Source organism: Mobula hypostoma, chromosome 27, assembly GCF_963921235.1.
Source record: "Mobula hypostoma chromosome 27, sMobHyp1.1, whole genome shotgun sequence".
NCBI classification, from domain to species: domain Eukaryota; kingdom Metazoa; phylum Chordata; class Chondrichthyes; order Myliobatiformes; family Myliobatidae; genus Mobula; species Mobula hypostoma.
In genome coordinates, this window is record NC_086123.1 from 28666404 (window position 1) to 28680845 (window position 14442).

Sequence of the window (14442 nt, forward strand, 5' to 3'; positions counted from 1 at the left end):
CGCAACTTTCAAAACTATACATGATTAATGGCTGGACTGTGGAAGGAGAAACAGAAGTCTATCCAGGGCTTCCAGGTCCAAGCTACCGTTGTGCACAGTCAGCAGCCTGACGGGTGGATGAATCTGGAAAGGGCTGTGATTAGCAGTGATTAACGCTATACTTAAAGAATGAAGGATCAGAACCAGGTTTAATATCACCAACATATGTCGTGAAATGTGATAACTCAGTAGCAGCAGTACAATGCAGTACATGATAATATAGAAAAAATAAATACGTGAATTACAGTAAGTATATATATTAAATAGATAAATTAAAAATAGGGCAAAAACAGAAATAATTTTTAAAAAGTGAGGTAGAGTTCATGAGTTTAATGTTCATTCGGAAATCTGATGGCAGAGAGGAAGAAGCTGTTCCTGAATTGCTGAGTGTGTGCCTTCAGGCTTCTGTACCTCCTTCCTGACGGTAACAATAAGAAGAGGGCATGTCCTGGGTGATGGGGGTCCTTAATGATGGACCCGCCTATCTGAGGCACTGCTCCTTGAAGATGTCTTGGATACTACAGAGGCAAGTACCCATGATGGAGCTGACTAATTTGACAACTTTCTGCAGCTTCTTTCGATCCTCTGCAGTAGCACTCCCTCCCACTACCCCCATACCAGACAGTGATGCAGCCTGTCAGAACGCACAGATTGTTATGAATCCCAGTGCAGGCAAACATTTAATTCTGCACTTGCCATCACCAACCTGCTGCTGACACAGATATATTTTATTCTCGTTTTTATCTTGGCAGGTTTTAAGCTTTTCTATTGTAGCGTTATTTAAATCCATGATGCTTGTTCCTCCGTTATCATTCCTACTGGAAGTAGAATTTCCCCAGAAGTCTAAAGCCGATTATTCTTAGTCAATGATATCACTGCTGTTTATCTTCTGGCATAGGAAGCTGGCCAACATCTGTAACTGACACCCAAAGCAGAAATAATACCTAAATGATTTGCAGAATGAGCTTCATCATCATGGTTTCATGAAGGAGTACTTTGAGTTCCTTTAATCTTCTTTTTCATTATATTTTTATAGGGTGTAGAGAGTGCTGTCAGGAATCTCATGTATTAAGGTTAGTGGAGGATTCAGCAGTGATAATATCATTATATGAGTGGTGGGGTGAAGATACGTCTCTACCAAAGGAGGTGAAAGGTACTTCTTCCCTCTGCTAGCCTCCAGCTCACCCTTGGGCAAGGTGCACCATCTGCTTAGTCCCTACCACCCCCACCCTATCACAGCTGTATGAAGCCCATGGGAGCAGATGGTCGTATCAGCATCTGGTGCACATCGCAAGTCCTGCTTACGCGACCAATGATGCCAGGCAGGCAATCTCTGAAGAGTATCGATAATGGCTGGGGTCACCCACCCTGTAAAGACATTGCCCAGAAGAAGGCAATGGAAAACCACTTCGATAGAAAAATGTTGGAAGATTACGAAAGCCTACGACATATAATGAGCGAACAAATATCATTGTACATCAAGGGGAATTAGATTTCATACTGCCAGAGATGATCACTCCTGTGTAGTGCGAATATTTCTAACCATGTATCAACCAATGGCTGTATATCATACAGCCTATATCCCATACAGCGATGGAAATGTTTCATTTTCCAGGAACAAATATACAACAGAAAATGCTGGAGATAATCAGCAGTTCAGGCAGCGTCAGTGGAGGGAGAAACAGAGCGACCAATCAGGGTTCCCAAACTAGGGTCTACGGACACCACAGTTAACGGTAGGGGTCCATGGCATAGAAAAAGTTGGGAACCCATTTAAAGTTGATGAAAGGTTATCAATAAAAGGTAATCCACCTGAAACGTTAACGCTGATTTTTCCTCTCCACAGTTGCAACCTGACATGATGAGTTCATCCTGTGTTTTCAATTCCTTTATTTGTCGAAGAATTAGGGAACAGAATCAGACGTTGTGCATTCCTCAGAAGACAACCCCATCTTCTGACCTTAAGACGGGCATTAATGAATACTCCAGGAGCAACTCATGCAGCAACATCCTGGGAGAAGATGACTGACCTCCAACAACTACAACTATCCTCCTCTATGGCAGATATTACTCCAAAGATGTACAGTCCAGAATTGTTCATGGTAATCCATCTGTGTTATAACCAATGTCTTACATCCACTTATCACCCTCTGCTTCCATATTGTACGCTTATAGAAATGAGGTATTTTGTTGTTTTCTTAACAACTTCTGTACTGCTTCAGGTGATTGATACGATAGTGACCCCAATTCTCTTTGTTCTGTTACCCAGTTTATGCTGGATAAATCACGAGGCAAAGTCAAGGAGGTGGGGCCAGGGCCCGTGAGCACGGCACGAGCCAATTTTTGACTGATTTAAGCACCAGGTCAGATTAGAAAGGTTGGGAACGGGCCAAGCCGAGGCAGCGGGGGCTAGGCCCGAGAGCGTATCGAAGCGGCAGGGCCAAGGTCTGAGAGTGAGGAATGAGCCGGTTTGGCCGATTTAAGCACCGGACCAGATTGAGAAGGTCAGGGTGTCGGGGCCGGAGGCCACGGACAGGCCGGTGTTCAGCTCGCTGCTCGGTGGGGTTTACTCATCTCTACGTTGAACTGAGACTGCGGCCTGCAACTAGCAGGTCTTCGACCGGCTGCAGTGATGACTAGTTTCGTGGATGCGAACTCACTTTTGTGAACTTTAGTTCTGAATGTTATTTGCTTACTTTAATGGTTTGCACTATTTGTTCTTTTATTTTGCACACTGGATGTTCAACAGTCTTTTTTAAAGGGTTCTATTTGGTTTATTTTGTTTTGTGGCTGCCCTCTTCTCATTGATACCATCAGGAAGGAGGTACAGAAGTCCAAAGGCACATACTCAACGATTCAGGAACAGCTTCTTCCACTCTGCCACCTGATTTCTGAATGGGCATTGAACCACATGTACGCCACCTCAATACTTTTTTATTTCTTTTTTTTTTACACTACTTATTTAATTTAACTATATACATTGTATTTCACAGTTTTTAAATATATTTATCATGTATTACATTATATTGCTACTGCAAAGTTAACAAATTTCACAATATATGCCGGTGATATTAAACCTGATTCTGATTCTATAAGGAGACAAATCTCAAAGTTGTATATAGTATACATACTTAGATAATAAATGTACTTTGAACTTATAACAATCTGGAAAGTGCAAAGCTAAGTTTTGATAGGTTGCAGAAATGGTGACACACTCATGCTTCACACCCTGCCATTTATAGGCCTTTATCTGCAGGCCCATTAACAGGCGTCCTTTGCAGGCCCATTTATGCCTACTTTGGAGCAAGATTCCATTCCATATTATTAGCTGCTCAAATCACAGCATTGATCGCAGGCTTCTGCGTCTCCAATCTGACTACAAATAACACAGGGAACTGACAAAGTGAAGTTATTTTATCTCAGAGTTGAATTAGTCTGTATGATTCCAGTGACCAAACAAAATAAATTTTCCTGGATTAGGGGTTGAGTTTACTGCTAACAATTCTATTTGCTCGGCAGCAAAGGAATGCTGTCAGGGAACCCAAAAAAATGATCACAGGGACAAATGAATAGATAAATATGATTTGAGTTTATGCCATAATTTTATATTCTCTCATTTTAGGCCACTCGTCATGTTAAAATTCATGATCAGAATCAGAATCAGGTTTAATATCACTGGCTATGTCATGAAATTTGTTGTCCTTATGGCAGCAGTACTTATTTAGCTAGTTAAATATATATATATATATTTAACTAGCTAAATAAGTAGTGAAAAAGTAGTGAAGTAGTGTTCACGGGTTCGATGTCTATTCATAAATCAGATGGCGGAGGGGAATCACTGAGTGTGTGGCTTCAGGCTCCTGTACATTCTCCCTGACAGTAACAATGAGAAGAGGGATGAAGGGGATCCTTAATGATGGATGCTGCCTTTTTGAGGCTTCGCTCCTGGAAGATGTCCTGGATGCTAAAGAGGCTAGTGCCCCTGATGGAGCTGGCTGAGTTTACAACTCTCTGCAGCTTATTTTGATCCTGTGCAGTAGCCACCCCCAACCCCGTACCTCACGGTGATGCAGCCAGTTAGAATGCTCTCCATGGTACATCTGTAGAAATCAGTGAGCGTCTTTAGTGACGTACCAAGTCTTCTCAAACTCCTAATGAAATGTAGCTGCTGCTGAGCCTTCTTTGGAGCTGCATCATTATGTCGGGTTCAGGATAATTCCTGGATAGGTGTGACTCTTATTAGACTTTGGTTGCTTTCTGAAGCTAATCAAGTGCCTATAAATTTAATGTTGACAATTTTTGTTTCCTTAAGTGAATGTAACTGAATAAAAAATGTTGAAAACAGAATTATAGCAATTTTTATGCAGAACCATGCACTGAAAAACGAGTTGAGTACTTTCCATCAGGAGGGGCGTGAGAAGCTATTAACTGCAGAGCCTTCATCATGTTGATCAAGTCCATCAGATCTGAAAGGAGCTCACTCTATGCAGCCAGAGAGCTGCCCCTCGGATGTGAGCAACATGCTTGGGAAGGATGACTCAACTCATTTCCTCGGTCACCACAAACAGGCATTCTAGCTCAGGAGATGTGTAGTTCAGGTGGCTGATGGTCATAGTCATAGTCATACTTTATTGATCCCGAGGGAAATTGGTTTTCATTACAGTTGCACCATAAATAATTAAATAGTAATATGTAAATTATGCCAGGAAATAAGTCCAGGACCAGTCTGACCCTCCAAGGGCGGAGTTGTAAAGTTTGATGGCCACAGGCAGGAATGACTTCCTATGATGCTCAGTGTTGCATCTCGGTGGAATGAGTCTCTGGCTGAATGTACTCCTGTGCCCAGCCAGTACATTGTGTAGTGGATGGGAAACATTGACCAAGATGGCATGCAACTTGGACAGCATCCTCTTTTCAGACACCACCGTCAGAGAGTCCAGTTCCATCCCCACAACATCACTGGCCTTACGAGTGAGTTTGTTGATTCTGTTGGTGTCTGCTACCCTCAGCCTGCTGCCCCAGCACACAACAGCAAACATGATAGCACTGGCCACCACAGACTCGTAGAACATCCTCAGCATCATCCGACAGATGTTAAAGGACCTCAGTCTCCTCAGGAAGGTTGGATTGAGCTGTTCTCCAGTCTTAGCAATTTACTTGCAATTGTTTCGTCACCATACGAGGAGACATCATCTGTGCGCTGTGGATTGTGGTGTGTCCTCCGAATGCTTGGCCTTTAGATACTTTTCAATCAGATGACTGGCCGTCATTAGGGAACCTCAATTGTGACGTGGGGAGGAAATCTTGTCACTGATTGGCTGGTGAACGGATGATGTCCCCTTGCATAGTGTCGAAACATTTACGAGTAAATTGCCAAGATCGGGGAGCAACTTGGCCAACCAGGTACTCTAGCCTATCTATGCTATTCTACTTAAGACCTCATCAACTCAAGCTGGTAAAAACCAACCAATAAAATAAACACAAATTACACCTCACGATATAATTCCCCTTGTATAGTTCTGTCTGAGGGTGTGCACTTTCATAGCACCAGAGCACCATATGTCAATACTTTAATCTGTTAAATTGCTCAGTTCTCATGATCTGATCATCTGCCTCACATCCCTTGCCATATGTGTTTGCATACCTCGCAATATTTGAAATGATCAAACGGGCTGAGATTATAGCGTCCAACTTTGATGTGAATTGGATAAAAAACCTATAATCAGTTTTCATTATCCTGGACAGTGAAACTGTAAATGCAATGATGCTCCTAGCTGTGGGGTTCACAACCTGGGGTCCATGGACCCCTAGGTTAATGTAGATGTCCATGGTATAAAAATGGTTGGGAATTGCTGCGCCTAGCTGCAGCTTGACTTTTCAAAGAAGGTCAAAGGTTTATACCCAAAATTTCCAATGTATGTTAGTGAGAGAGGAAGCTTGCAGAGCTTAAAACTGCAGCGTTTTCAAATATGTGACTGAAACTGGAGAAGGGGTTCGCAAGACAAAGGTGAATTGTGGATGGGAGAGCAAGTCACTTACCTGCTGAATCAGATTTTATTTTGGAATGATTCCCAGTGCAATCAAAGCCAGGTAAAATACAGATAAATCGCAGTTCTAAGAATGAGGGCAGATCTCACTGAAACCTATCAAATGTTGAAGGGCCTCGATGGAGTGGATGGGGAGAGGATGTTTCCCATGATGGGGGAGTCTTAAGATCAGAGGACACAGCCTCAGAATAGAGTGATGTCCATTCAGAATGGAGATGAGGAGGGATTTCTTTTGGCAGAGGGTGGTGAATCTGTGGAAACTGCGGCCACGGGCGGCTGTGGAGGCCAAGTCGTTGGGTGTATTTAAGGCAGAGGTTAATAGATTCTTGGTTAGTCAGGGCATGAAGGGAGACAGGGAGAAGGCAGGAGACTGGGGCTGAAAGAGAAATTAATCAGCCATGATGAAATGATGCAGCAGACTAATGGGCCAAATGGCCTAATTCTGCTCCTGTATCTTATGGTCTAATGAAGGGTCTCAGCCCCATAAGACCAGCTATTCATAGATGCTACCTCACCTGCTGAGTTCCTCCAGAATTTTGTGGTAGTCACTCAAGATTTCTGCAGTATCTTTTGTGTCTCAGGTAAAATCACTTTTATGCATAATTTTTGCAGGATCCGATTAAAGTATTTTTTATGCTAAGGTGTTCAATTTTGTAATAAGCTACCACTAATTCATCTACGTTTCTCTTAAAATACAGTGTCAAGGCATGAAATAAACATTCTTTCTAAATTCCAAGGGGAGGCCTTACAATAATGTGTAATAATAATACTGAACCCTTAACCCATCTGGTACGGGCAAGGGTTAAATCTATCAACGGCACTAATGCTTCCAAGCATCTATTAGATTGTACTTGATTGTGACCCTTCATCAAAGGCCACATTACCAGGATAAGCAAAGTCATCTGTAAGAGTAATATCACTTCCAGGCCTGAACATTAACAGCAATGACCTAAGGTGAAGTTTTCCACTGCCACTTTCAGTGATCTAAGATGCAACCCAGCCTTCCTTACAATAATGTTAAACTGGGCCTGGTGTCTTAATTGGTTTCAAGTGATACAAACCAAATATTCCCTTTGTGATATTTAACGTTTCACCAAATAAAGTGAATTCCACCCAAGAGCAACCTTACAAATGTATTACCTCATCGTTGGGGAGTATTAAGTTAACCCCAAAATATTCATTTGCATCCCTATGCTTTGTCCAACATAAACCAATTTTGCAAGCAGCAAAAGACGGATTCCAGTAATAATACCCTACCAATTGGTGACATGGATTAACAAAATGTTGCTGCACATATGATGTCACCAGGAAGCTTAAGTTAATTTCCTGCTCTTGCCTTCATTCACCTGATGGATGAAAACGTACTCTTTCCCTGTACACTCTCAGAATTTTGGTACAGAGGTTAATCACTTCTCAATTTTATCTTTGTAAGGTAATAATGCCCATAACTAATTCCTTGAAATATAAGTTTTTTTCCCTCAGACTTTTTTTTTCTTTACCTCTCAACATACCACATTACTCACCACATCCCAGATAAGGTCAAATTAGTATTTGTCCTGTAATGTAATTGGTGGAAGTATACATAATTCACAACCAGCACCATGGAATTGGGGTTCTCTTTAAGAGACTGGTCTGATGTGATGATGTAATTATGTGAAGTTCTGTTACCGCACTCTGTGTTCAGGTTTTGGAGTACAATAAATGAGTTGTTATGGAGTTTCTTGAGCAAAAACACCTCCACCATTTTATTTGCAAAAACCTATTATAACAGTACTCTTTAAGAATAGCAAAAACATTGGTCCCAGGTTGAATCATACAGCAAGGAAACAGGCCCTTCAGTCCAAAACAGACACAACATGCTGGAGGAACTCAGCAGGCCAGGCAGCATCCATGGCAAAGACTACAGTGGATGTTTCAGACCCAGGCCCTTCAGTCCATCTAGCTCATGCCAGCCATCAAACATTTGTTTACACTAATCCCGTTGTTTTTCCTCATTCTCAATGCTATCGACTCCATCCCAAGAGGCTATCACTTTCTTACTCACTGGCGGCAATCTACAGTTGCTGATTAACAAACCCATCTGCACATCTTTGAAAGATGGATGCAGCCAGAGGAAGTCCCGGCAGCCACAGGGAGAACTTGCAAACTCCACACAGCCAGCAGCAGAGGTCAGGATTGAACCCAGGCCACGGAAGTGGTCAGGAAGCAGCTCTAACTGGTTGTACCACTGCGCAGCCCGTATCAAACTGATTAAAGCTATCAATGAAATATAGCCTTGTTGAGAAATACTCCGAGTGCAGCATCAGCGTAGTGTTAGGTTACCACAACCATTTACAGTACCAGCGACCCAGGTTCAATTCCCGCTCCTGCCTGTAAGGAGTTCATACATTCTCCCCGTGACTGTGTGAATTTCCTCTGGGTGGTCTGGCTTCCTCCCAAAGTCCAAAGACGTACCGGTTGATAGGTCATTGTAAATTGTCCCATGATTAAGCTAAGATGAAATCAGGGGTTGCTGGCTTAAAGGGGCGCAAGGGCCTATTCTGAGCTGTATCTCAATAAATAAATAAAAATACATCTACTCTCTATATGCTAATGCATATGAATCCCCTTTGTACAGTTCTATCAGATGATGTGCATTGTCGTAGAACAGCCTGTTAACACTTTGTTCTTTTAAATTACTAAATGATGAGACAGAGATTTACAATCATGACAGGCCACAACCCAAGATTTCCAACTCACTGAGCTGTAGACTGAAAGGAAAGTGGCTTTTCAGAGGAGGAGGGTAAAGGAACGGGAGGACTAATAGCCCCAGATCACTCCTACAGATTTCCTACAGCAGGGACAGAGTAGCAGAGGAGGCTTTCAGCTCTTTGGAGTCAAGAAAATGGACTAACAGTGTGAAAATGAAGTACAAGGCAATTTTAAATGAAGGAAAATGAAATATACTATAATCATTTATCTGACCTTAAACGCAATCCTCTTTCTAGCCATGCAAAGCAGTTAAAGACAATGAATCCACATCTGTCTCTTTAAATGGACTAAATGAAGGTTCCAACCACACACGGAATTACAAACCTAGAATAGCTGACTCAAAACAAAGATTTCCTGTTACGACTCATTAGAATATTAAAGAAAGATTTTCCTTTCTTGCTGGAAAAGCTGGTTTAAACGGTTTAATTTACCACAGCAGTTGTTTGCCGTCCAAATTCCTTTCTTTAACTGTTGCTGCATTCTGAGATTTTAAACTAGATTTGCATCAGCTGCAGATCTTTTCATAATAAAAGTGGACATCACGATTTACAATGTTGTGACTACTTGTCAATATCTTTGTCAAGACATTTCAGTCAACTGAATACATCGTTTGCCACCAAGCTAACTTCTGTATTTAGAAGTGGAAAAATAAATGCAATCAGACAACACATTTGCCTACAAATTAATGATCAATTATAAAACAGAAAACAGATAAACGTACAATATTATTGCAGTAATTATAGATCACTTTCCCCTAAGGACATTTAAGAGCTCTACTGCACTGGCATACAGCATAAAACTGACCTTTATACCCTAATCTCTCATGTCTTGCATGACTATCTAGTCTTGCCTTGATCAATTGCTATTGGCTTCAAAAGTACTGAATTAAAACAGTCCTGTTCAAGAAATTACTAAATTCCTTCCAAGGCAGAGGATTAAAGTCCCATTCCAGGTTTTGAGCAGTGATTTAAACCAATGTTTCAGTCCATTCATGAAGAATCTGCCTCATTGCAAAGGCTCTCAGATGCAGCATTAACCCTGAGCTCTTTAGGCACGATTGTGACGTGGGAGTATCGAAAACTCATGCTTCACCAAACAACAACAAATCCATTTTATCTAATTAATTAGGGGGGCAGCACGATGGCATAAAGGTTAGCACAGCGCTTTATAGCGCTGGCAACTTGGGTTCAATTCCCACCGCCACCTGTAAGGAGTTGGTACGCTCTCCCCGTGATTACATGGGTTCCTTCCAGGTGATCCGGTTCCCTCCCACATTCCTAAAGATGTACCAGTCGGTAGATTAATTGGTCATTCTAACTTGCCCCATGATTAGGCTCAGATTAAATCAGGGGATTGCTGGGTGGCCTGGCTCGAAGGACTGGAAGGGCCTATTCCACAATGTATCTCAATAAATAAATAAATAATCATCTCATTTAGTTTACATGAGAGGCTGTCATGCGTCGAACCTTGATGTGATAAGGAGCTAAGTCTCCCTTTAATTAGATTTTTCTAATCGTAAAATTGATTTCTCATATTGCTGTTTGTTGGAGTCTGATGCTGGATTTCCCGAAATGACATCATCGATGGAACATTTTTCTGGACCTGCCCAGAACACAAGGAGCACCATGTAATTCTAAGATCTTCTTTACTCCAAACATTAGACCACGACCTATTCCGAATGAGCAGTCTCTGGGCACATACTAGGGAAGTGTTTTAAACAGCACAACAAGGATCAAGCATACCTCTGAAATGGTCTCTTGCATACATCTTTAGATAAGTTCATTCTCTGCACCCAATTTAGCAGCAACTCACATTCCTAATGACAGCCAAATAATTTTGCAAAGATATAAATCAAACTGGCTTGACTATAAAAAAAAAGTCATATGTATTACAGAGGGTAAGGTTCCTCAAACTTCAAGAACCTTGCCAAGCATTTTTGCACAGTAATTGAAGGTTGACTGCTTCTCAAGGTTTCACTATACCCACCCCCTTCAGAATTAAAGAGAAGCACAATCAATCATGAAGAAATACTGTTAACTAAGAGACCAAGTTCTGACACCATGTTCTAATGATTCACCCACCTCCGTCTGATTGCACTAATAAAATGACTTATGGGAATTACTCACCTCGCGATCTTTTAGCTTCATAGCCAGCACTAGCTGGAGACGATGGTTGTTTAGGGCTTCTCGGTAGTTGCCACTGGAGAAGAATGCCGATCCCAGGTTACCATGGGCCCGACACTCGCCCGTGTGGTCACCTGGTTAAAAGGGAGATACAGGGGAAATAAAGTTAGCTTCATCTTTAATAAGATGGACAACTTTATTACTTTGGATAAATCAGAATACGATTTATTATTACTAACATATATCAAATTGAATTGAATTGACTTCATTTCTTACATCCTTCATATACTTGAGGAGTAAAAATCTTTAAATGTGTAATGTGTAATTATAGTAATTTATAATAAATAATCAATTTAATATGAATACAGTTGTGTCAGCATGAATTAATTCTGGCTCCTGGCTTTTATGCTGCGGTACCGTTTCCCGGATGGTAGCAGCCGGAACAGTTTGTGGTTGGGGTGACTCAGGTCCCCAGTGATCCTTCAGGCTCTTTTTACACACCTGTCTTTGTAAATGCCCTGAAGAATGCGTAGTTCACATGTATAGAGGCACTGGGCTGTCCGCACCACTCTCTGCATGAAATTTGTACTTCTATAGTTGTGTAATACATAAACATTACCGTAAATTACAATAAGAAATATATAAAAAGAAGAAATAAATAGTGCAAAGAGAGAGCAAAATAGTAAGACAGTGTTCATGAGTCATGGTTTGTTCAGAGATCTGATGGTGGAGGGGAAGAAGCTGGTTCTAACATGTTAAGCATGTGCATTCATGCTCCTGTACGGTAGTAATGAAAAGAGGGCACATCTAGGATAGTGAAGGTCCTCAATGATGGATGCCATTTTCTTGAGGCATCACCTTTTGAAGATGTCCTCAGTGGTGGAGAGGCTGGTTCCTGTGATGGAGCTGTCTAAGTCTACAACCTTCTGCAGCTTTCTTTGATCCTGTGCACTGGAATCTCCCAACCAGGTGCTGATGCAACCAGTCAAAATGCTCTCCATGGTCCATCTGTAGAAATTTGCTAGCATGCCAAATCTCCTCAAATGCCAAATGAACTATAGCCCCTGGTGTGCCTTCTTTGTGGTTGCATCAATATGTTGGTCCCAGGAACTTGAAGCTGCTCATCTGTTCCACTGTTGATCCCTCGACGAGGACTGGTGTGTCTTTTCCTAACTCCCCCCTCCCTGAAAGTCCACAATCAATTCCTTGGTGTTAATGACATTGAGTGAAAGGCCGTTACTGTGTCACCACTTCAACCAGCCAACCTCTCTCGCTCCGACATGCCTCCTTGTCACCATCTGAGATTCTGCCAACTACAGTCGTGTCATCAGCACATTTAGAGATGGCGTTTGAGCTGTGCCTAGATGAACAATCATTTATCATGACCTGCTTTAGTTTCTCAAACAACTAGCTTAGGCTAGGGTATATCAGGGGTTCCCGGACCCCTTGCTTAACTGTATTGGTCCAAGGCATAAAAAAGGGTGGGTTCCCCTGGGATGGATGTAAACTATAAAGGAAATATCAATAGAAATAAATACCTTTATCCCTATTTCAGTTTCCTTCAGAACACATAACGCTGTACTTGGCACTAGGCAAGCAAATCAATGCTTATTCTCCCCAGATCACTGACAACACGCATGTTCTATTACATGCAACACACACAAGACCCTGGAACAACTCAGCAAGTCAGGGAGCATCAATGGAAAAGACTAAACAGTCAACTTTTTGGGCCGAACCCCTGCTTCAGGACTATGACATATCATTGCAGAGCTGAAAGAAGCAGGAATCTCAGTCCAGGTACTTGACCATTTGCCAAATCTTCTAACATTTTAAACATATTGGATCAATCTTTCAAGCCACAGTGAGCAAGAGACAGTTCTGTACAGGGATCAAATTGCTGAAAGGATTCAGCAGGTCAGTCAGCATCTGTATCTGCGTGGGGCTGGGAGAAGATGGTGGAAGGAATGGTCAATAATAATCTAAATGAATTGCTTCTTGTCGAGACCTTGCATCAATTCTGAGAACAGACAGAGTGGACTGCTAGAATGAAGTGGGCAGAGACTGCAGGTGAACTTGGTGACAGGTGGACCAAGGAGGGCTGACGGATGACAGGAAAATAGAGCCAGAAGAGGGAGCCAGAGGGGTGGAGCTGGGAAACATGGGAAACAGAGGTATGAGGAGGAAGTGGACAAGGAATCAAAAAGTGACAGATGGAGCCAGGTGGGGGAAAGGGAGGTTGAAGTTGGAGACAGCTGCTGGAGGATGCAAAGGCTGCCACTGCTGTAGTCTGATAAGTAAGAGAGGTGATAATGGGAACCATTAAGGGAGAAGTGAAAGGCATGTGGAACCAATGAGGGAAGGGGTCTGTTGGGGGAATAAATGGTGGGTGGGGAATTTACTACACTAACTGTGTTACTCCAGCAGTTTGATTCCCCCCCCCCCTTCAAATTCCAACATCTGCTGGTCAAATCTGTATAATCTCTTCTCAAAAACAGAAAACTTCACTGAATCAATGAGTCTGTCATCGAATTTGTCGTGCATCCTTTCTAGGGATGACAAAACTTTCCTAAGGCGCATATGCAAAGTAGAATGCCAATTCCTAGGGAAGGTCTGATGATTGTTCTGCAGAATATGAGATAGCTTTTCCTCAGTGTATTTCAGACTCCCAAGATAAAGCTCAAAATTTCTCTTTGATTAGACCATACCATAAGACATAGAAGCAGAATTAGGCCATTCAGCCCATCAAGTCTGCTCCGCTATTTCATCATAGCTGATCCATTTCCCTCTTACCCCCATTCTCCTGCCTTCTCCCCATAATTTTTCACACCCTGACTAATCCTGTCCTTCTTTGTAAGTTACTTGTTGTACTGAGAAGAAATAGAATTAAGAGTTAATAGTAAAGCTACTTGAGGTCTCAATGCCATTTAATAACATCTTTAATCATTTCAAGACTATGTTCCTACCCAATTCTCACATTCTTTCTTTCCTTTAAGGGCAATAAGTTGTTGAATATACTTGGCAACCACCAAGAGCTCTTTGGGGTTGAGAATTCCAAAGGCTAATACGTTTTCAGATGAAGAAATTTCTCCATAATACATGACTGACCTTTTATCCTGGGAAGATACCTTTTTATTCTTGTCAATGGAAATAGTCACCAGGTATTGACCTTGTGAATCCTTTTCTGAGTCACATTCATTGTACCCATCTGAGGCCCAGCAGTGCAGAGCCCAACAATCCATCAACACACAAGTTGGAGGGAATTCAGCTTTTTGTGCATTGGTCCAGATTCAAACATCTGCAGTCTCTCATCTCTGCCAATATACAGTATAATCTTTCTTAAATTGAAAGTGGTTGATAGCTTTCACATCTGAGCATTGGCCTTCCATTTCCCATAATGTGGCCACTTACATTGTTTGCCCATTCCTCGCTCACTTCTTACTCCCATGCACACACCTTGTACTGTAGCAGCGTTTGTAGACTTA

The 14442-nt window shown here is 41.9% G+C and overlaps 1 protein-coding gene across 3 annotated transcripts in view; it reads right to left on the reverse strand.

The window, feature by feature from the left end:
• ttc28 (tetratricopeptide repeat domain 28) overlaps window positions 1-14442 on the reverse strand; it is a 960596-nt gene that overhangs the window by 379848 nt on the left and 566306 nt on the right. For all 3 annotated transcript variants that reach the window (XM_063034167.1, XM_063034166.1, XM_063034165.1), the window contains exon 5: window positions 10964-11094. In XM_063034167.1, the coding sequence (XP_062890237.1) occupies window positions 10964-11094 (131 nt within the window). The remainder of the gene's footprint in view (window positions 1-10963; window positions 11095-14442) is intronic.